The sequence below is a fragment of the Ostrinia nubilalis genome, chromosome 2 (assembly GCF_963855985.1).
Source record: "Ostrinia nubilalis chromosome 2, ilOstNubi1.1, whole genome shotgun sequence".
Taxonomy (NCBI): domain Eukaryota; kingdom Metazoa; phylum Arthropoda; class Insecta; order Lepidoptera; family Crambidae; genus Ostrinia; species Ostrinia nubilalis.
In genome coordinates, this window is record NC_087089.1 from 4,578,914 (window position 1) to 4,603,681 (window position 24,768).

The 24,768-nt window shown below is 39.2% G+C and overlaps 2 protein-coding genes across 2 annotated transcripts; both read left to right on the forward strand.

Annotated features, from left to right (window-relative positions):
• The first annotated feature begins 367 nt into the window (after positions 1–367).
• Positions 368–10,678, forward strand: LOC135080366 (small RNA 2'-O-methyltransferase). Its single transcript, XM_063975017.1, has 9 exons — positions 368–764; positions 1,034–1,204; positions 2,444–2,703; positions 7,054–7,226; positions 7,351–7,447; positions 8,004–8,237; positions 8,531–8,792; positions 9,232–9,401; positions 9,990–10,678. Exons 1-9 carry the CDS (start codon positions 498–500, stop codon positions 10,129–10,131), a joined length of 1,776 nt encoding a protein of 591 aa, XP_063831087.1. The 5' UTR covers positions 368–497; the 3' UTR covers positions 10,132–10,678.
• On the forward strand, positions 10,028–20,518 carry LOC135078262 (uncharacterized). The gene is made up of 18 exons (XM_063972863.1): positions 10,028–10,116; positions 11,354–11,629; positions 11,720–11,780; positions 11,857–11,900; positions 11,973–12,074; positions 12,148–12,686; positions 12,763–13,114; positions 13,187–13,773; positions 14,053–14,190; positions 14,262–14,284; positions 14,356–15,964; positions 16,077–16,214; positions 16,284–16,400; positions 16,843–17,058; positions 17,304–17,477; positions 17,730–17,915; positions 19,662–19,794; positions 20,287–20,518. The coding sequence occupies exons 2-18, from the start codon at positions 11,413–11,415 to the stop codon at positions 20,424–20,426; spliced, it is 4,776 nt and encodes a 1,591-aa protein (XP_063828933.1). The 5' UTR covers positions 10,028–10,116; positions 11,354–11,412; the 3' UTR covers positions 20,427–20,518.
• The last annotated feature ends 4,250 nt before the right edge of the window (positions 20,519–24,768 follow it).

The following is a 24,768-nucleotide window of genomic DNA, read 5'->3' on the forward strand; positions in this document are numbered from 1 at the left end:
TTTTGTTTACTTATTTGCATTTCCATGTGCAATGTAGAATTTTTCCAAATCCATTGTTTTGAAAATAATACAATACGTACACCATAAAGATAAATATTTTCAAAATAATGGATTTGAAAAAATTCTACATTGTACATCATAAAAACAATAATTCTTTGAAGGTTATGAGGGCCTATGTGTGCGTGAACTGTGTGTATGTGTGCGTGGACTTTATGTATGTATGTGTGCATGTACTATGTATGTATGTGAGCGTTACGTACGTAGGTTAAGTACAGGGAATTTAACACCAGGCTGTCAATTAGTAGGCTCAAAAATTTGACAGAGAGGGTTCTCTATTTCCTATGTATTACTTTTCTCTATGGTGACAGTTTTGACATTGACATTTGAAAACAAGCAAGGATTTTTATTTTGTAAACAAAACATGTGAACATCATGGGATTGTCCGATTTGCTTGGGCGGTGAATGTTTAATTTATGTGTAAATCTTCAGTTTAAACTATGATTATTGCTCTGCAGACCTTGGTTTTCTTCCGGGAGTCTCTTTTCGCTGCGATAGACCGGTTGCTCCGGCCGTATTACAAGCACTTCTCTTTGACATTCAACCGGCACGGTAATGTCTCTGACGATGAGGAGTCCGAAGATCATGTGTTTGCGGAGTTTGACGATGAAAAAGGAGTGGTGTTCTTCCCGCCGATGTATGCACAACGGTATGCGGCGGTCAGCGACTGTCTCATGGATGAGCGATGGTGCGGGCAGCTTGAAAAGGTTATTACTTTGAAACTTTGGAATTTACAATATTGTAGATATTTTAATCATTTATGTCATACAGGTACATTATGCTTTTAGTACCTTCTATCTACAGAGGACTAATGTGTGGGTAATAAAATAATAATGCAGTTCCATCTAATTCAATATGTTCTTATCACATAAAAATGCCACATAGAGCTCCTATGAGGACTTGTCACAGCATCATGAATTACCTCACCTCTTCAGAAAGAAAATGATAATTCTTACATGTATATTTCTTTTAACAGGTTGTGGATTTTGGATACCATGATATGAGTTTCATCAAGTATCTAAAAGAAGTTCCTGGTATCAAGAAAATTCTAGGCGTAGATATAGAAAGCATCCCTTTGAGGTGTTCATCAGACCTGCTTGGTTGTGAAGAGTATGTGCCTAAGAGAGAGAACCCACTTCAGGTCATAGTAAGTCATTTTCCTTCCACTTTTTTGTGTTATTCAGACCCATGGACCTATAAAAAAAGGCGGACGGAACTCGCGCTACAACAAAACTGTGACGCAAAATTTTGGCGTTTGTCTATTGTGTGAGTGAATTTAGGGATGCCATGTTAGCCAAAACATTTTACCCATTTATCTTAAGAAAAACATAGATGGGCAGATATGTTACTTGGAAATGTAGACGAAATTATATCGTGCCATTTGAAAAGGATGAAAGATGAATACGTTGAGGTAGACGCGAAATTTTCAAATTTTCTTACTTTGTTTGCAAGTCAGTGTCAGGTACGATTCACGCAGTTACAAATTATCAATCTTGTGTACCTACGTAATCATATTCTTATGTATCATCAATATTATTATCTCTGATAGATTTTAACATACAACCTGACTTGCAAAAATATAAGAAAATTTGAATTTCGTAGATCCACGCCCTTGGGAAGGATCAAATCTGCCTACGAAAATATATATTATCCCATTAAAACACAGTTATTATGATACATTATTTTATTTCAATAGTATGCGTAATAAAAACCTAAAAAGTCTTAAAATTATAGATTTCCCACTTTTCGGGTAATTTTCCCACGTAAATAACTGAGAACACTGGCTTTTGACGTATTATTTTGTCGGGTGATTGACGTTTGATTTTAATATTTTAATGTTTATAAAATCGGGGAAATAAGTGATTAGATTATTAGTTTACCTGTGAAATGTGATTCCTTGATTTTTGTTCGTTCGATCAGAACGGTTTTTACACAATTTCACCACGCAAGACATGTCGTATTTGTGTTTTTTTTTTCGCCGCGTAAATGTGTCAACTGTGTGAAGTTTGCACTCGAAGTGGTGTATCAGGGTATGAATGTGTGCGTGCCGGCCTGTACGTACAGGCGAGCTGGTATATCCTAATGTCACAGTATTTTGTTGATGAGAATCCGTCCGACTTTTTTTATAGGTCCATGTTCAGACCGAAATAAAAAGTTGTTACAACAGTCTGGAGAAGGTCGCTGGAAGTATCTGGATGTGAGCAGTACAGGACTTGTGGTTGTATTTCTATAGAGGAGGCCTTTGTCTAGCTGTGGATGTCATATAGCTGAGATGAATGGAAAATTTGTTGTAAATTAAAACAATACTCAATACTCAATTCTTTATTGCATTTCAATCTAATAATTGTGGTATAATAATTTATTCTACTCCAGTTTTTCATTCCAGCTGTATCAAGGCAATGCAGCAGACCCTGATTACAGGCTCATAGGCTGTGATGCAGTCATCGCAATTGAGATGATCGAGCACATGCTCCCACATGACTTGGAAAGGATTGTGCACACCATATTTGGGTTCATAAAGCCACGGATCGCAGTCATTACCACTCCTAATGGTGATTTTAATCCATTGTTCAAAGCTTTAGAGAAAAACGGTCTAAGGAGGTTGGATCACTTTTTTGAATGGTCCAGAGAGCAGTTCCATGACTGGTAATAAACTATTGTGTATTTGGTTGACATTGACAGTTTCTAATATTGTTTCTAATTGTGGGTATACAAATAATAAATCAGTTATGCTTTGACTTGAGTTGATGTTGTATCTTTTAATGGCGACTGAGTAAAATTAAGTGATTGTAGTGAAATATGGCAGCTAATATGGCTCATGTGATGTTTCCTGGACCATTTAACCCCAAAACTGATAAGTGGAGTGAATATAAGGACCGTTTGCTGTGTGCCCTTGATGTGGCAGGGATTGGTAACAATGACCTTGACAAAGCTCGTTCTGTGTTTTTGTCTCAGTGTGGCAAAGAGACTTATTCACTTATTGCGTCGTTATTAGTGCCTATTCGTCCGACGAGTGTGCCTTTTAAAAACATTTTGGAGGTTTTGGACAAATTTTATGAGCCTGAAGTGAATGAAATATTGCAAGCCGGGAAATTTCATAAATGCGTACAATCCAAAGACGAAAGCGTGCAAGAGTTTGTGGCGGCTATCAGTTTATTAGGCGCCCAGTGTAATTTTGCGGATTTGAAACGTCAGTTACGGGATAGACTTGTGTTGGGGGTGCGCGACGAGCGCCTGCGCCGCGAACTATTGAAGGCCAAGGACCTCACGTACGAGTCCGCGGTGCAACAGTGCCTCAACTATCAGGCGACGTTTCACGACATGTATCCTGATCCTGTCATCAACTCAAAGCTAACTCCATCCACGTCTAGCGAGCCAATGGATATTGGTAAAATTCAGTCTGACGACTGTCGACACTGTGCCCGGCGTCATAAAGTGAATGAGCAATGCCCTTTTATGAAGGCTAGGTGTTTCTATTGCAAGAAATATGGACACATTGCGGCTGCTTGTTTGAAGAAAAATGCAAAGGTGCACCAGGTGGGATGTGATTGTGCAGAAAGAGCCAAGGACGATGTGAATGTTGGTTCAGAGCAGATGATGGGTATATACAAGTGCACGGAGAATTATCGGCCGCCGATTACAGCCGATGTCTTGATTGATGGCGCATCTATTAACATGGAGATAGACTCCGGTGCCTCTCGAACCATCATGCCTGAAGAAACGTACAAGAAGCTTTGGTACACGCCTCCCCCTCTGAAGTCGACGGATGTGAAGCTCGTGACGTGGACCCGTGACCCGTTAAAGGTGTTGGGGGCCACACACGTTCGTGTGAGACTGGGCAATAAAGAAGCTCAGTGTGAACTCGTGGTGGTGTCTGGCAAAGGCCCCTGTCTATTAGGTCGAAACTGGTTTGAAGCCTTGGGCTTAGAAATCTCGGGAATTTGTTGGTCTGACGGTGAGGTAGATAATTTAATCCGTCAGTTCCCAGATGTATTTAAAGAGACTCTCGGTGAATATAAGGGTCCCGCAATATCGTTGCATGTTCGAGCGGACGCTAATCCTCGTTATTTGAAAGCGCGGCCGGTGCCCTTTCCCTTGAAGCATCAAGTTGAAGAAGAATTGAGGCGCATGATTGATGCCGGTGTTCTCACTCCTGTCAGGCATTCAGACTGGGCAACACCGTTGAGGTTGGTGAAGAAAGACGATGGGTCTCTGCGGATTTGCGGAGATTATAGGTCTACGGTCAACCCTGCAATTGAGGTCGATACATACCCACTCCCAGCAGCGGTTGAATCTTTTGTGAAGCTCAGTGGCGGGCGAGTTTTCAGTAAATTGGATTTAAAACTAGCATACCTGCAGCTGAAAGTTGATGAGGACACGGCGAAGCTTTTAACACTCAACACACCGCTGGGATTGATGAAAATGAACAGATTAGCGTTCGGAGTGAATGCAGCGCCCGGTATATTTCAGAGAGTAATGGCCAATGCACTATCAGGCCTCGAGGGAGTGGCCTGCCTGCTTGATGACGTGGCCGTAGCGGGGAGAACCCTGACTGAGCACAATGAGCGTTTGGTTGCAGTTCTTAAAAAACTAAACGACTTAGGGTTTCATTTGAATCCGAAAAAGTGTGTATTTGCTACAAACTCGATCCACTTTTTAGGCCATATGATTGATGCTGAAGGCCTGCACCCATCGCCCTTGAAAGTCAAGGAAATTAAAGAAAAGCCTGTCCCAACTAATAAAGAGTCTTTGAGAGCGTTCTTAGGCTTGTATAACTTTTATGAGAAGTTTATTCCGGGCAAATCAACAATACTGGAACCGTTGTATCGACTATTGGAGGCAAAAAGACCCTGGTCTTGGGGTGAAGCCGAGAATACAGCATTCGAGCGAGCAAAAGAACTGTTGTCTTCTGATTTGACTCTGGTTAATTATGAACTTGACAGGGAATTATTACTTATTTGTGACTCTTCCAGCTATGGCGTAGGGGCTATTATTGCTCATGTGATGGATGACGGTACGGAGAGACCTATCATGATGGCTTCTAGGACGCTGCAGCCGCATGAAAGAAGATATGGGCAAATAGATAAAGAGGCCCTAGCCATAGTTTTTGGATTGACTAAATTTCACGAGTTTTTGGCAGGTCGCAAATTTTGTATTATTACCGACCATAAGCCGTTGTTGGGATTGTTTAACCCAAAGAAACTAATACCGGATCAGATTTCGCCGCGAATGTTACGTTGGGCATTAAAATTGAGTGCTTACGAGTATGACATTCAGTATAGACCTGGGAAATCTTTGGGCAATGCAGACGCCTTAAGTCGATGGACAGCTGATGCGACTGCGGTGGACATTGAAAAGCCCGTTAGGGAAGTATTATTGCTCGAAGACCAACCAGAAGGATGGAATCTTGATGCGTGCACGATCTCAAGAGAAACGAAAAGAGATACGCTCTTACAGAAGGTGTTATTCCACGTTCTCCACGGTTGGCCGCGTTCTAACATAGATCCTGAGTTGCAGCCATTTTGGACGAGAAGGGAGGCTCTTTCACACAGTAAAGGGTGTTTACTGTGGTGCAACAGAGTGATCGTGCCTACGTCACTCCAGAGTGACGTACTGAAAATATTGCACGCCCCACACGCAGGCATAGTTCAAACTAAGGCGTATGCAAGAGGATACGTCTGGTGGCCGGCAATGGATCAGCAGATTGAACGGCAAGTGGCGGAATGTGAGCAGTGCCAGATGGTGAGGAACAACCCACCGCGAGACCCGCAAACTTGGATTATTCCCGAAAAGCCTTGGAGCCGCGTTCATGTTGATTTCGCTGGGCCATTCCAAGGCAAAACATTTCTAGTTTTGATCGATAGTTACAGCAAGTGGTTTGAGGCTGAGATTATGCCTTCAATGGCCAGTGAGGCAGTGATTGCAAGTTTGCGGAAAATATTTGCTTCTCAGGGCTTACCGGATGTCTTGGTCTCAGATAATGGCAGGAATTTCACTTCTCGAGAATTTAATACATTCCTGAGGAATAATGGGATTAAGCACTTGTATTCCCCACCTTATCATCCCGCATCAAATGGCCAAATTGAGAGGGCCATTCAGACATTTAAAAACAAACTTAGGAAAATGGCCGAGGAGAGCAGACCTTGGTCAGAAAAATTGCCAAAAGTCTTGTATGCAATGAGAACTGTACCGAACAGTTGCACCAATAAGACACCTGCAGAAATGTTAAACGGACGCCGGTATAGAACAGCCGTGTCGTCCCTGCACCCGGACACAACCCCAACTAATGCCGACGAGCAGCTGGAGGCGGCGGCACAGCGCACACCATCTCGGACTTTTGTTGTTGATCAGCCAGTATTGGCTCGAATGTATGGGCCAGGCGAGAAATGGCAGAGAGCAGTGATCGAGATGGTAGAAGGGCCCAGCGCGTATTTAGTGAGGACGGAAGATGGTGAGCTACATCGTCGTCATGTGGATCAGTTGGTTGGACGAGCAGTTGCAACGGAACCAAGACCTGCTTCTGTGAGACAAACACAGGCGTCGAGTTCTACATCAACATCTTCCGACCCTCCTATTGTCCTTCCACCACCTGAACAGTGGCCAGACATTATTGGCATCCCAATTACTGATTAACTCATTATTATTTTTAATTATGTGAATTCTTTAGTTTTGTTTTGTCTTTTGATTATGGTGGAAAGGTATATTGTGTATTTGGTTGACATTGACAGTTTCTAATATTGTTTCTAATTGTGGGTATACAAATAATAAATCAGTTATGCTTTGACTTGAGTTGATGTTGTATCTTTTATAAACATTACATTTTTCTGACATTTTGTCACTTTGAAAATAATAACAACGTTTAGAGATTTGCATGACCATGTACTTGATTACGATCCTATGCACACCACGTTTTTTAAGCGCGCCATCGACGCTCGTTTAGAAAACGCTAAGCTGCTTAATTATTTTTATTTCAAAGATTCTTGTGTGATTTTTCAGGTGTAGCAATATTGTAGTCCGGTATCCTCAATACACAGTTTCCTGTAGAGGGGTGGGGCCAGGCCCTCAGGGTACAATACACTACGGTTGTTGCAGTCAACTGGCTCTCTTTGTCGCCAAAGATTACCACAAGCAGCAGGACTTGAATTTGAACAGCCTTGCTTTAGTACCAAGTGAGTGGATAATGTCTTTTGACAGTTACTTCTAAATATTTAGATGTAGCCAATACTATTTTGTAGACAGTATTTGTGGCCTAAGATGTAACATCTTTATTATCAAGTTTTCTTTATATTTCAGAAGTACCAAGTCCTTTCAATGTGTGTGAAATGATTGGAAGCATAGACAGTCCTGGTGTGCTAACAGACAGTAACAACATGCTGTGTTCACCTAACAAGTAAGATCAAAATATCTGATAAACTTCCCCTAAGGCCCCTCGCCCACGGCGGCTTTTTGTGGCGATGCAGTAGCAATTCTGTCGCGCGTTCGCATCGATACAGTCGCAATGCGGTCGCTAGCTGTGTGCCCTCGCCCACATAAACGCGCTCCTGTCGCGATGCAAAGGCGATTCAGTAACCCTCCCTCCGTTCTCTCCCCGATGTCGTCCGACACGGTCGCGCGTTTTCATCGATACAGTCGCGCTGCTGTACCGCGTTGGCATCGCTTCTGTAGTGCGTTACAAATGCGACTAACGCACGTTAGTAGCGATGCTGTCGTTCGTTTACGAAACGCGTCATCAGGGCCGTCTTTAACCTACTAAGGGCCCTGGGCATTTTAGGATTAAGGGGGGCCCTTATCATCTGGAAAAAGGTCTTATATGGCCCTGGGCACGTGCCCAAAGTGCCCAGTAGGAAAGAGGGGCCTGCGCGTGACAGCATCACTACAAAAAGTCGCAGTGGGCGAGGTCCCTAAGCTTTACCCTTCCTTTTACTTCCTTTCCTATCCTTTTCCAGCATGGATTCCTACACCGAGCTTGTGTTCTCTGACAAGCAGTCTTGCGTCACTATCATGCTGTCTCCTTCCTTTTCCCTCGATTCGATGGAGTGTCGTGATAACACTGCGCAGTGTAACCTTGATAAGGAACTAGGAAAGAACTTTTTGTTTGACGAAGAGCCTTGTTTTGGCGTGCTTTGGCCGAGAAGGAAGAACGACAATCGGGTGTATGTGATTGAAGATGTTAATAGCAGGTCAACATCCATTTTTACTGATTATAGTTTGAAATATTGTTTAGTTCGATTTTTTGTAGAAATTGATTGTAGAAAGATTTAAAGCAGTCACCTAAATGCACAAAACAAGATGTGTGGATGTATTAAGCCTCATAATATTTTAAAATGAAAGAGAACAAAGACATTGGCAGACTACTCATTAAAAAATCTTTCAAATAAATACATGCTTTGGTTTTTCGTAGTAGCCTAGTATTTAGTTTCATTTCGTCTTATTTCATACTTTTTAAATGTACCAATATCCCATATCGTTTCAGGTTAAACTGTACAACGCTCCAAGTGAAAAAATTCTCCAAAATCACCCAGAATATGTTAGCAAGGAACAGAATAGACTCCCTCGGTCATACCAGGGAGGTTGTGGATGAGATCAAGCACCTAACCAAGATGTTGAACTTCAAAAACGAAGCAATAGATAAGGTTGAGGGCTCCCAGATATGGAACAACATCAACTGGGGTGACAATGCACCGTACTGGAATCAATATTACAAGATTGTTAGGGAATACAACTATCCCTTTGAGGTAATCTACTAAATTTCATGTCTAAAATTAATATTTAAAATTTAGAAAATTATATTTGTTTTGAAATTATATTATACTTATTTACTTTTTATTGCCAATCAGATGGTATAATTTACTAAAGCCAATGCTTTTTATAAAACATAAAACAACATATCGGTGCGAACGATTCAAATGTAAATCATATTAGTTTATTTTTGTTCTCAAGTAAGTGACAATATTATGTTTTTATTGAGAAATAAAGAATCTTTAAACCTTAATCTATACACAAGATACTTTGTACTGGGGATATTTTAAAATTGGATCTTTCTGACTTGAGCCTGATATTAACTTGACCTATTTACCTTGACCTTGGCTAAATGTTTTCTGCTGGAACTTTAATCTTTTTTTTTATTAAAAGTTTATACATAGAGTTGCCGAATACATTTTATTGTGTTTTAAGGCGAAAACAGAAGAAGGTCGCATCCTCGACTTGATATCGGACGAGATAAATAGGCTTATAGACTCGCAATACGAAGAGGACTTCTCAGTCGATGCCAACAAGCTGGAAATACCTCTAGATTACCTGATGCGAGCTGTTCAACACATAACTAATGACGTGGAGAAAGTTAAGTGAGTATCTTCTTTTTACCATCTCATTGAGTCTTTGTTTGACAATAATATTATTTTTGTAAAAACTGAAGTACCTATAAAAGGTCTACACCCACATTGAACGCCCTGCCCATTTGTCATTAATAGGCTAGATTACAAAATTTCAATTATTTGTCCGTGAGACAGATAATTAGAAAATATTAGACTCATAGTTTTTATTTTCTTTCATAATTAAATAATAACAGTGCTACATCGAGTTGAAATGGCGCAATACGTCACGCTTGAGTAGAATTTTTACTCAAAAGTGACGTCACGCGACATTTCAACTCAATATAATACTGTAATTATTCGATTAAGGAAAAAATTAAAAAATATGAGTCTAATATTTATTATGTTCACCACAATAATCCAGCGGCGTGGCGGGGTTCGAAACCGCATTCCTCGGATCTTACCTGACACCGACACCATTGGACTATCGTCGCTTACGGTTTAAACACAAACAAAAATGAAAGAAAAATATTTGCAACTCGTGGAGGCTTCTAAACCACACGAGATGACAGTGTCAAAATTGTACTCTAGTCTCAAGTAATTCCATTCTGGCTATTCCAGAGACCTAATGGAGTGGAACGGCTACGAGATAGTGGACGGTATGGTGATATACTCGCGACTGGTTCTCGACAACGCGTCGCTCGGATCGCCGGACGACGAGTGGCATGACAACGACACGTTCTCTGAAGTAATCATGTTTTGATTGTATTCACTCAGTTCCCATGATAGTACGGCAAAACATAAGATCTTAAACTTCAATTGATTTTGAACCGTACATTCAAGGAGTAAAGTTCAAAATCTATCGGCAATCTGCGACATTTTGCGGCAGGTTGACCTTTTGGTGACTGCAATATTTTGCGCGTATTCGTTTCGTAAACGTCATTTTTTGATCTAATTTTCGTTCGTTATGAAAACGTTTATGCGATAAGCAAGCAGGATTGCTGCTGTGATCACCATGATTTGTTATACGTTCGGTCAAGACCATCAGACGAAGGTCATGCATGCATCACATCTTTTATCTTAATGTTTTTAAAAAGTTTTGCTATTTATGTTAGTTAAATATTTCTCCCCATTACTATTCATGTAAGGAATAACGTTTTTGTTGCATTTTAATGTTAGTTGTATGGCAACATTAAGTTAACGGTTAAAATATGTGCCATTATTCCTAGACCTATAAGCTATTCAAAAAGTTTGTTTTAATTTAAGAAAGTTAATATTGTGTTTTAAGGAATTAAAGAAATATTTTTATATATAAATTTTATATTCTTCCAAAAATAAACCCCTATCCTTTTAAATACTTGACGCTCTTACAATAATTTTAGTATCTACAAAAGAACAATAAAAAATTCTAATTCTTACGTTTTAACTCTTATTGCTCTTTGCAGTGGGATACTGACGTTCATTCCACTTCGTTTTCCGATGGAAGCACTATAGTGCCAGACTATCACGGTTAAATATTTTCACTATTATTATTTTTAGTTTGTGATTCGTTTACTTTTCCTATTAGTATCAGAAACACTTTCAAAACAGGACAAAAGATGGCGTAATTATGGACCTTTTATGGTCCATTAGGTTATTATTAATCGCCACACGTTATTTTCGATAAGCTCAAAATTTCATTAGTTAAATTACATAGTAAAAAGTAGCAAGTCGCGTACAAGTGACAAGTGTACAGTCAATAGCACATCAACACATTTTGGTTGCCACATTCACTCTATTAGGAGCCCGTAAAATGTCAAAGGGTAAGTTCCGTTATAGCACTGAAATCACTGCTCGGTTCTCTCACTGGTAGGCATGCAGCACCAAGCATCTTGATGTGTTATCGACAGTACCTACGAAAAATTTCGTTCGCAACACGTTACTGGCAGTTGGTTCTAGCTGACATTAGCAGTGACGCATATTGTAAACGTTCACGAGTATTTCAGCATTACCAAGTCGATGTCTCCACCGAGCTCTGGACCGTAAAGTGAAGAAGCTACGATCAATGCTGTCAGCTGATGAAGACATAACAACTGAACTGGACCGAGTGGTCTGCCGGCTTATGAAGTTAGCACTGAGAACCACTAGGCGGCGCCAGTCGCCGTTACCTATGAAGTGGATGCAATGCAAGATGCTGGATTTGCTGAATCTGACAGAGAAGGCGATAGAGAAGAAGAAAAATCATTATGTGGAAACGTATCCGTTGAAAGCTATTTGTTATGGTATGTTTTTTTTATATTTCATACTTTAGATAAATTAAAATATATCTGTGCAATGGACCGCTTATTACTTAATTTGTTTTGCTACTTTAGATGACCAAATTGCAAAACAAGAAGAATTTAATCTTAGCAAGATAAAAGAAGATGAGACAGCGTAAGAAATAATCTGGTGCTTAGTTTGAATTTAACAATGATTGAACATGTAAAAGATATTGATTGTATTGTTCTAGGAACGAAATTGTGCATAAGTACCGTCATTTAGTTCGATCGTCAGGTAAAGTTTGTGCTTTAAATTATATGTAATTTTAACTTTGAATTAGTCTTACAATTTTGTTATCATACACAGGTAACACCACTTCAGAAGATATGCAAAAATATCAGTACTACGATGATATTAGCCATAAAAGTAGTAAAGAGTTTATAAAAGATGAGATATCCAGCGATTTAAGTGCGTACTTTATTATTTTACGTGAATATTAAAACTTAGGGAGACAGATATAAGACAATATGTTTCATTCTAGATTTCGAAGACATTATACGCTCACCATCCCTGGTAGACATAGAACCAGTTCCTGATCACCCCATAAAACCAAGAAAGGTCTCATATGGCAGAAATGATACTCCCCTATCCAGAACGCAAGCATGGCTTGAAGAAGATGTTAAAGTAGTTAGATATCCCAAGCATAGTGCTCACGGAATCAGTTCTGGTGACACAGATCATAGTGTGAACAACGTTGTCCGTTTCAAAAACAAAAAGAGTCATAGAAAACACAAAATATCAGCTGATGTCAAAGAAGCAGACTTGGACGTTAAGCGACGCAAGAGATCTGCAAGCAAAACTTCTTATGATAAACATAAGTCAAAGAATGTTGATAAGAACAAAAACAAAGATAAAACTAGCAAAACACGCCTGATAAAGAAAGTTGCTAAGAAGAAATCCAGTTATAATATTTTGATTAAGAGTTGCAGCACAAAAGTTTCAACGGCGAACTTTGGGAATATTGTAAAATCTAAGAGGAATTTAAAGCCAAATGTTATGCAACCGTCGGCATCTAAACCGGTAATTAAAATTATAGTTTTATTTTCCATTTATTAAACTTTAACTGCATATGATAACTATTGTAAGGTTTTTGTAGATTCCTGAGATTTTGATGGATATTATCAACATGGATACATGTATAGAGAATAAAACTCAAGATATTGATGTTCTAAGACGCGATAACTTTCAAGATGTCGATTCTATCGGAGAAGTTAATTTCGAGTCGAATATTGCAAATACTGAGGAAAGCCTTTTGATTGACATAGTGATGGATGACAGAGAAGAAACGATTGCCCTGCGGCGTACTATAGGGACCGAGGCCGATGACGAAACTGTGCTCTTTGAACAGGAGACTATCCTAGGAAGCTTGACCAATATTATGAAAGCTGACAGCTTTTATGACAAACACGAAACTGAGAATGTGCATTCGCAAACTATATTCATTTACGGTAATATTGTGTTCCTCTTCTAAGTTAAAACCGGTTCAATTAGGCACTGATAAACCAATTAATTACTTACAGATATTAATGAACCAAGCACATCTAAAGGCGTTCGACACGTGAGCATGGATGTCCAATGTGGTCCCGATGCTACAAACATGTCTGCAATGCTATCTGCAACTACATCGTTTACCAAACTACCCAAAATATTCAATACTGGCATTAAAATTGGAGACTCGATATCTGACATACAACATTCTTTTAAACCGAAAGATGTCCCCTGCCTTACGAAGGACATACAACATAGTGGAAAAAATTGCAACGATTTTGGCACTTCGACTAATGAATGCACCAACGCCTTTAAAACCATATCTCCTAGGACGAAGTCAGTTGGCATTAGAATAAAAGATTCTGACACTAATATTAGAGAAAGAGTTGAAAGTGGAACTATGACTCTCGAAAACGAAATTTCACATGCTGCCGCTTCTATTCCACACAGTTTTGATTCGGCAACAGAGACCCGACTGCTGAAACCCGTTTCCAGTCGAATCAAGATGGAAGATTCTGGTTCCGAGTTTTGCGAAAGCGTGGGAAGCTTTCGGAAAAGTCAATATCCTTTCGCCAATTTGTCGAAAAACACTAGCGATTCCCAAATGAATTCGGTTTCGGTAAGTAAAGATGTTGGAATAGAACGAAAATTTTCGAGTAAATATATTCGTCCGAAATTGTGCTGCGGTGGTGTTCATGTGCATAGTTACAAAGATAGACAAACTAGTGAGGATGTGGTCTATCAAGGGGAGTGGCAGCGTTACAGACCCAAACCTCTAGTAAAAAGAAAACCTATTAACTCTGTTGTCGCTAAAAAAGTTAACGAACTAGCTAGTAAGAAATCCAAAGTGAATTCTAAAGAAAACATAGATGTCAACAAAGATATTAAATTGCACCAGTTCAATAAACGGCTGCCAATTCGCAACGCCAACCTGAAGAAAATCATCAAAGACGATGCACCAAAACAAGAAGATAAGAAATCGACAAGATCGAATGAATGTCCAAAAACTGTTAAATTCAATAGGAATGTAACAAAGGTAACAAATCGTATAAAACTTAAACTAATTATAGCTGTTTTTAATGTTTCATAATGTACAAATTATTCCAGGTATCAACTAAGTTGGTGGCAAGGTATGTCTTATTGATGTGTATTTAATTTATTGCATAACAGCAATCCTGATAAATTATTCTTTTGATTTCAGTTCTGTATTGACAAAGCCTAATAAACCTTCTTTTGTGACGAAAAAACCTTCTATGACATCAGCTACATGCGTCGTTAAGAAAGATGGCGAAAAACCAATAAGATGCTGTAAAAAAAGTTATTTGCCAGTTTATTTAAAACGAAAGCTGGCAATTAAAAATACCAACAATAATTTGATTCAACAGAGTGAATCGAGTAATACTATCACTGAAACAAAACCAATTGTCCAACTTCCTGACGTCGTTGAGTCTATTATAAACGACGATAATAAGAAAGAATTATTGGACGCCGTAGACTTTGAGTTTGAGCCAAGAGAAAACGTCAGCTACGTTATTTTTAGAAATGAAATTGAGACTAACAAAAGTACCCCTGTACCTGAAAGTTCTTTACCTCCTAGGGAATGTTTAAGGCGTAGGGATAATACAGATAAAAGATCGCCTAGTCCACAGTCGCAAAATAGTTCTGCATGCTCATCACCTAATAGTATTGCTACTGTAAGAGCACGACCAGCATCAAAGAATACCCCTGATCGACGTTTTTCTACTTCATCTAATAAAAGTAATCTAAGCAACAGTGCATCTGAAACTACGCCAGTTAAAACTAAGAAGTTTACGAAAAGAGCTAAAACCAATAAAAAACCACAAGAAAAAGAATATGACAATAAAGAAAACGTCCCGGAATCTTCAAGAAAAAGCAAAGAATCTGAGAGAAGTCCACCTAAGACAGCTTTTATGAGAAACAAAAACGTATTTAGAGCGCATGTAACGGCAGAATGTTCTCCACAAACTGCATCTACTTTGTCCAGACACAGACCACAAACAGCTAATAAATCCAATGTAAGAATACCTACAGTTCCTTGCTCTAGTGAGAAACCAGCAAGCAGCACTTCCTCAAGACCTTCAGTCTCCAAAAAAAGCTTACCAAAATCACGCACGTCTTTGCATTCCGAAAATAAAAGTGATAGAAATTTAAATAAATCGGATTTAACATCGTTAGGTTCTCCACCACAAAATTTACTTAATGCTTCAAGTGAAGACGTTACGATGAATATTGTCGATAATAGTTTATTATCAGAATGGATGAATTCTACCTACAAAAGTGTGATAGAAAGTCACACAAGCAACATATTAGCTGCTATGAGACAACTAGTTGAAGAACGGTTAGACTTTATTGAACGACTATCAGATAATTGCTTAGAAGTTGACTCCAAAACTGTAGTTTTGAGTGAAGATCAGCTTGAAAGTCTTTCAGTCAGCGCATCAACAAGTTTCCATGACAGTTCTTCGCTAAACAATAGTTTTGGAACTGTTATTGCGAAAGAAGATGATTTAAACAGTGTAGATATCAACGACATACAGAACATAGTTAACAATACTCTTGATTCCGTTTTGGGCAATGAATCTATAGTAAGTTTAACCGATTCGAGACGCACGACCACTGATCTTGATTTACTCTCGTTTAAATCTCTCACATCTGCTTCTAAGATATCTGAATATTTCTTGGCGGAAAGTTCTCTAAATAACATAACTGAATCCTTGCAAAATACAAGGATTCCCGTGACTGGTTCTCTTCGGGATTTATTCGAGAGAAGAAAGCAACTTACTGTACAGGTATGATAGCAAGTAAATACAAGCTCTTTTGTAATAAATCAATAGCATTATTGTGCTTTAAGATGTTACAGCACTTACAATAGAAGATAATGCAACCCCAGCTAATTTGCAGAATCCAGGAGCCCTGGCTGTACAAGCTTTTAGTGGTTTTTCAATGAATATTGAGCCAGTAGCTGGCGACCAACCCGATCATATCAACATCATCGATTCTGAAACTGGTAGTCTGGCTCTGGAGTTTACAAGACAAGCTGTAAGTGAAATTATACCTTAATGGAATTCAATTAGAGACTATAATGATAATGACATCTTTGTTTCGCAGACGTCTGAAGAAGTGTTCATATCAGGAAGATCGTCATCCAGTTATGAATCTTGTCTCATCGATGAGGATACTGTTGTTCCATATTGGCTGTTCCAGATTATAAGCCAGCAGCAGTCGGTAATTATCGAGCTTTCCAATAATTGTTTTAACGTAGTACAATAGTTCGCTACAGCGTCAAATAATTCGTGACACCCAAAGTAGCCCAAAAGTTCGCAACATGTCTTTGTTAAAATTTGAATAAGGTGGTGTTATCATTTTTTGGCCTCTTAGAGTGTCAGGAACTATTTGACACTGACTACGCTGAAAAACAACTTTTTTAGTAACATTTTTTTTCTTTTGGTGATGTAATGAAACAACTTATTATCTATTTACATAAATGAGACATTAACTTTCATATGAGTAACAGTGACTTCATCATCATCATCATCATCATCATCATTTCAGCCACAGGACGTCCACTGCTGAACATAGGCCTCCCCCAGTGACTTACCCGATCTCAAATATCTACAAAGCGCTAATGAGTTTGTACATCTGTTGATCCTTTACTTTCTTATTCTAGGTCGACGAAGAGGAAGAAGATGAGCCAGAAGAGTTACTGCCTATACCAGTGCCTCTACCAGAGCCGATGTACGATGTCAACGGCAACGTATTAGAGGCGGGCCCGGGGGCGGGTGCGGGCGACGGCCGCGGGATTCACAGCGACCACTCGCAAGACAGCTCGGGACGCGGGACATCGCTCAGCTCTAGTGCCACATCGTCTGGGCCGCAGAGTGAAGTACGTTTACTTAGTATACACTTGTTTTTATATCATTGTGAAATAGTTGCTCTTTTTGAGCCAATGTACGATGTGAACGGCAACGTATTAGAGGCGGGCCCCGGGGCGGGGGCGGGCGACGGCCGCGGGATTCACAGCGATCACTCGCAAGACAGCTCGGGACGTGGGACATCGTTGAGCTCTAGTGCTACGTCGTCTGGTCCGCAGAGTGAAGTACGTTTACTTAGTATATACTTGTTTTATAGCATTATCGTTGTGAAATAGTTGCTCTTTTGGAGCCAATGTACGATGTGAACGGCAACGTATTAGAGGCGGGTGCGGGAGACAGCCGCGGGATTCACAGCGATCACTCGCAAGATAGCTCGGGACGCGGGACATCGCTCAGCTCTAGTGCCACATCGTCTGGGCCGCAGAGTGAAGTACGTGTACTTAGTATACACTTGTTTTTATAGTATTATCATTGTGAAATAGTTGCTCTTTTGGCGCCAATGTATGATGTGAACGGCAACGTATTAGAGGCGGGCCCGGGGGCGGGTGCGGGCGACGGCCGCGGGATTCACAGCGATCACTCGCAAGACAGCTCGGGACGTGGGACATCGCTGAGCTCTAGTGCTACGTCGTCTGGGCCGCAGAGTGAAGTACGTTTACTTAGTATATACTTGTTTTTATAGCATTATCGTTGTGAAATAGTTGCTCTTTTGGAGCCGATCTACGATGTGAACGGCAACGTATTAGAGGCGGGCCCGGGGGCGGGTGCGGGCGACGGCCACGGGATTCACAGCGACCACTCGCAAGATAGCTCGGGACGTGGGACCTCGCTGAAGTCTAGTGCTACGTCGTCTGGGCCGCAGAGTGAAGTAAGCCTCATTGTTAATTTAAAAAGTTCGACTTGATAATTATACGACCTCAGTTTGATGAAACCTGACACTAAGCTTCACCACTTGCTTGATGCCGATCTCCACTAATCCTGCCTTTTTTTTTTTTTTTTTTTTCGTCAGGAAATGCATGAAATTGCATACCCACTGGCCCGGTAGTACGAGAGCCCACGACCAAAACTATGTCTCATAGCAATACGGCAAAAACCCTATAAAATCGTTAGATTGTATGATTCTGAACCCGACTAGGTGTGTAGTAACGGTCGAAAGTGTAGCAACTGCGTGGGAGGCCATTTCTGCTGTGTCAAAAAAAAAAGACAGTCGGTATTATAGCAATACGTCTGATAGTGAAAATGTACATAGATTTTATAATTGTATTACGAAAAAGTTTGTTTTCAGACATTTTGCGCGTAGCATATAGCCTGAGCGCATTTTTGAAAATGTCAACAAATTTAGCCGACCTGTATCATAGCAATACGGATAATTTTTTTTTTCAACTTTTCGTATTGCTGTCATGATTACCAAAAACCTGTTTTCAGACACTTTAAGTGTATCAAAAAGTTGTATGATAGAGAAGGTGCTACACTTAATTTGTCTGATATAAATTTTTTGCACATGTGGACAACTTATTTTATCATGTCCAACAATTTTCAGACATATTGCTATGATACCGATCGGTAAAATTTGTTAACATTTTCAAAACGGTCTCAAAATTTAATGCGTTCACATTTCCGTCTGAAAATTGTTTTGATCGCATCAAATAACCAAAATTTACTAATAAAAAAGATTTTCAGACGTATTGCTATGAGACATTTTTTTTGTCTCATTTTTAATTTTTTTAAGTGATTTTACGGGTTTGCGCTACACCACTAACGTCTGAAAAATATGTTTCCGGTATCTCAGAACTATCATTCAACTACAGTCTGCAAATCAGACATATTGCTATGATGCAGTTCGGTAAAATTCTTTGACAATTTTGAAAATTCGGTCAGATCAAACGCTACGCGGAAAATGTCTGATATTGGTATTTTCGAGTTCAGGATAATCGTATCTATCGATTTGATGCGGTTTTGGCCGTATTGCTATGAGACAAAAATTTTGGTCGTGGGCTCTCGTACTACGGGGGAACCAGTGGGTTATGTGAGGCTCTCCCTGCCAGATGGGCAGGGCCTACTCACTAAAACCTGACGGTGTCCTCCCGAAGTCTTTGGGACGGAGCTGCGAGTTATTGTCCGAGCTAGACGGCCTAGACATTCTTTCGCGGCTCCGCCCCAGACTGTGGCTCGCTCTGTTGGTCTGAGCAAGCGACGACTGGCTTCAGGGGACTAATCCTGCCTACAGTATCCCGCAGTTAGGGTGATTTCTGTGCCCTACAGTGAGGATATAATGCATAGGTGCACACATTGCTCATCGTTCGTTCGTTCGTTCGTTCGTTTCAGCCGAAAGATGTACACTGCTGGACAAAGGCCTCCCCCAAGGATTTCCACAAAGACCGGTCCTGCGCCGCTCGCATCCAGGTCGCATCGCACATTGCTCATAACTCATGATAATCTCAGAATCTGTTCTGTAATCAGTGAAATATATTTTCAACAGTCTACGTATTGCTAGGAGGTGGCAAAACGTAAACGTAATCGATATAAGTTTGTCATCTGCTTTCTATTCTGAATAGTCTGATCCTCTTTAGGTTATGTCCTCTTTATACCTAATTCTATTGTTCTATTATTGCAGATGGCAATTCTAATCGACCCGTCAGCGTTCACGGCTCATTACGACCTGACGCGCGAACCGGTCAGCAGCTCTGTCATCATGCCGATACCGCTGCCTCTGGAGTCCCCGGAAACGTCCTATATGACTGCTGATGGTATGTGCACTTTAATTTTTAGCATCCTACTCGAAATAACCACACCTAAGCCCCGCATGCATATTACAAGTTGAACAATAGCAAAGTGACTGTTCATCATCATCATCATCATCATTTCAGCCATAGGACGTCCACTGAACATAGCTGAACATAGTTAGGCCTCCCCCAACGATTTCCATGTTGATCGATCGGCCTGCGTCCAGCGCCTTCCTGCTACCTTTATGATGTAGTCGGTCCACCTTGTGGGTGGACATCCCACGCTGCGTTATCCCCTCTGGACACGTGGTCCGACTGCTTTGTCCGACTAATCGGACCACGTGAATTTTGCGGTACGCGGCCTCCACTCCAGAACCTTACTGCCCCATCAGCCGTCAGTTCTGCGTACTATGTTCCCTGCCCATTGCCACTTCAGCTTGCTAATCCTATTGTGTCTGTTACGCCAAGTAATAAAAGAATACCTGATAACCACAGAACATATCTTTTACTTTACAGATACAGCACGAACCAACGACATTCTAAATTCGAGCGGCGAAGGTTGCGAGCGAGCAACCGCCTCTTTGCTCGCAGCGAGCGATGCGGATGCTGACGTCAGCTCAACTGACACTGACGTACCTGACTCGTCTGACAACTGATCTGAAGTACGTGGACTCTTTACTCGATGATGTGATTGTTTATGGTGCCAAATGTGAGTGTGCGTTTAAATTATTAGTGAATAGTTTTGTTTTCGGTGATTTACCGTTTGAGTTCGAATTTGAATTAAATTATTGTTCGTTTACAACGGTTTTTATTGATTAGTTTAGGTCCTATTCGTGTCATTCACCACACACAGAATGTTTAAATTTAATTTACGACTGTATCGATGCTGCATTAAAACGCGTTTGTATTGCAAAAGAGACTGCACGTACTATGCGATTTGGATAACTCGATATTTATCTTACACGTTCATACTAAATTAGGTTATTGATTTCATTGATTGATATTTGGTTATTGACTTACATTGAGATATTTAATACCGACTTGCCAAGAATATTGGGAAACGTTTCAAATGAGCACACAATATCGAGGAAATGTCTTTTTTGCATTTATTCATATTGTACAATCTTATAATATGATTCATTCTGCAAAATTTTACAGGCGAGCAAGAATTCATATATAAAACAGTAGCTCTTTCGTATTGTACATAACCATTTTTACCAGTATAGTGAAAACATGCGTATAGTTTTTAGTTTTAGGATAATAAATTACTTAAATACTAATTTTAAGTTTGGTTCTTTATTAATACAATATCAATAGGATTGCACTATCCTGTAAAGTTATTGGAACGTACCAAAAACATACTATGGTGCTCTCTCGATGCCGATGAACTTTCTATGCTAAATATACAATAATAATAACTTTTAATATAAAATATGATCGTCCGAAGCGATTACATAGATACAAGGCAGGCATGACATTATTGGGCTCAGACTTTCCCATCTCACTTCAGTATTATTATTATTATTTTAAATTTGACAACGATCGTACAACGAACTAGAGCTATCGCTGCCGAGAAAGGTTTCTGGCAACACCAAGGCACATTTGACAATGTAGGATAATTTTTAAACCTTGTATTTACTAGGGCAAATAGTAGGTACCACACTTGTCGCAAATAATGTCGTGCAACATCGGGCAACATCTCGCGACACGTATGACAACGTCAAGGCGTATGAAAATGGTCGCCAGACAAGATGTTTGTTGCACAATGCGCCTGAGTTTGCACGATACTACGAGCCACAAGTCGCGTTACATTTGTCTCTTAGTGAATTCAAGGCTCAACTCCGATGTTAGCATAATTTCATTTCTATCAATTACAAATAAACTGACAGCTACGGAATCATGATCTAAATTCTGAGTAAGATTAATCCTAGATTGTGCAAGTATGTCTTTATTAGGCTGCGTCTCTACTGGGAGGGACTTGGGTGGAACGGAGCGGTATTTCCATACATTTCTTTTGGAAATGTATGAAAAGCCCGTTCCATTCCACCCAACTTCGCCACACGTGGAAACGCAGCTTTAGGTTGTTGCTTCAAACCCTTCTGCGGTCACAACTTCTCAAAAACCAGGAAGTGAGCTAAGAGAGTTCACATTATTAATAATATTTAACAATTTTCATTAATTTATTATAAATGCTGCTGTCGTTTTAGTGAAAAAGTGTCCATATTATTATCATGACGATATAAATGTAGAACAAGAACAAAAATCCTAAGTGATTTCGAATTTAGTGACGTGTGTGTCGAATGATAAAAACGTATAAGAATAATTGAAATGCCACTTATCTGTATTAGTTAAGGTAACGGTTACATCGATTCTTTATTACTTTAAGGCAGTGAAACACCCAACTTAAATTCAAGGACAGTTGGGGACGAGATTACCTAGCTAACATTAAGATAACTAGTAACATATCACTAGACATTTTCACAGGCGACCTCTACACAACGGTCGCGTAATATTTTACAATATTTACACGTCTTATACACGTATGTTAGTGAAACACCGTATCTTTCGCGGGGACACGAACTACAGCGGGACGCACTCAGTAAGTCTATTCCAGTCATCGAAAGTCCATCGGCTTATTGTATCATCCTAACACCCCAATTACAAATGACAGAACGAAACATTACAATTTAACAATAATAGTATATAAATATTCTCCATGAATCAATATCGATAAATAATAAACCTACAATAGAAGAAATCTAACACTCTGAGATCGAGGGCAACAAGTTACATTTTGGGACCTGCATTCTTTCGCGAACACTTGAAAACAATATAATTTGAAATTACAACTAGATTAGCATTGTATGTAATTAACTTTAATAATATCAGTTGTTCGAAACTATCACTTCACAAACATACAATAAACGGATTTATATTTTTTTACAATGAACATAAGGTGTATTTTGTAACGCGGACAGTTCTGCACAAAAATGCCTTCGTCCCTCGCAGCGTAGATAATTTGTACTAGTAACTATAACAGAGGTAAAATATAAAAGCTATACAACCAGCTCCCGCCCTTCGCAACGAGCAACAACAATCAAAATATGACAAGAGTTAATATCCAATTTGACTAAAGGTTCTACTATTTTTCCGCGCTTCTAGGAATCACAATTAGTCGCCAGACTTTGTGTTTGTATGTACTATTAATTTACGTATATACTTTTATAATACCCGATTTACTTCAGTATCAAAATGTTCACTAGCGAAAAACGAGAACAACTTAAATTAAAATTATTTTACTGACATTTTACATAGAGCGCGAACAAAGTCGTAAACAATCGTTTCCCAAAAGCACGGAGTCTCTTAGAAAAATGAACAGCTTCCCTAGGCAATCACACAGTTCTAATAATAATATTCTCATATTTCCACATGTTATCACAGAAAATCATGTATTTACAATTTTGTCGTACTAAAGTGTCGTACGTAACCTACCACATGCCTTGCAACAAATGTTGATGGTGTTGAACGATTTCGCCTTAAACGACAACTGTTATACTTAATATTTAATACGAGCTATCATATTATTAATGAATTAGTTTTCTCTTTTATAAAATATAGATTATATTTATATTTTGACTCTTAGTGAATTGAAAGAAAGTAGTCTAAAAAGTTCCAATCGATTATATTTATAACTGTTATAATAATTCACTAGCATCAAGGTACTATTTATATTGTTGCGTTTATAGATATTTTGATAATATTTAATAATAAGTAATGGCGAATTAGAAAAGTTGTATTTACAGTACAACAGTCGCGTCGAAGGCGATAGCTAACAGGTGACTAAAATGACGATGGCGTAACATACCGAGTTCAATGGGAGTAGGACGATTGTTAACGGATTCTTAATCGAGAAGTCAACGTCAGATTCGGTCGGCCGCCTTTTATTTTTAAGAATAATTATTATTCAAATATTACAATTTCAACAATGGCTTATTCGAAACAATTTTTAAAACATCAATATAATAAGTCGCAAACCGATTCTGCTTTTGACTGTACATAAAATCCTTAGATTTTGTGCCTGGTGATTGCTTTGTTTTTCTATGTTAAACGCCTCATCGACATACTATGAAAATAAATATATTTTATTGCATTAGAAATTTTATATTTCGTTGTAAGGTATTTTAGTAACAATTGCTAGAATTCATAATTTTATGTTACACACGTAAATATTTTCTCTTGTGTTTTCACAACTTCTAAACAGTAATAAAATTTTTGCTATAGATAAACAAACATACTTATGTCGATGAGAACACGCCATATTGCAGCGAGACATCGGTATAAGAGTATCTATGTCATTTATTTATGGGTTTGACTAAACAAACAACTAAAATGGGATTGTATTGGTTGTTGCTGACCTTTTGGCTTAGTACTATTCAAAGTAAACTCTACAAACCGATCTATAATAACGATTTTTTCGAGCAATAACCAGATACTCTTACAAGGACGTCGATTCTTACATCTAATGCATCTTGTTAGTCGGTAATACTAAACGAATAATCGTACACACATTATGCAGTAAACCAGGCGGCAAAATCTCTATAAACAATATCAGTACACGATTTAACAATTTAGGTAATCCTTTAATGCTGAAATATATCTTCAAAGTTACATACAATTCATATTTATTTAGTTTTAATCGTATTTAAATAACGTAGGTATAAAGCACTTGGGGGAAGGACAGCAAATTCAATAAAAAATGTTTAATTATTTATTTAGTATATTAACTAAGTAAAAATTATTCGCTATGTAAATATTTTATACAATACTAGTATTAATTTGTTCGACGATGAATCGCTAGTGTTCCTCCAACGTCTAACGGGCGTGAAACGGTGTCGGGCCGGCCCCGCCCTCGGCGCCGCGTGCGCGGTGCAAATTTATATAGAAACGATTACTTTACGATACGGACTAATAATTTCATGTAAAAATCCTAGCGCAAAC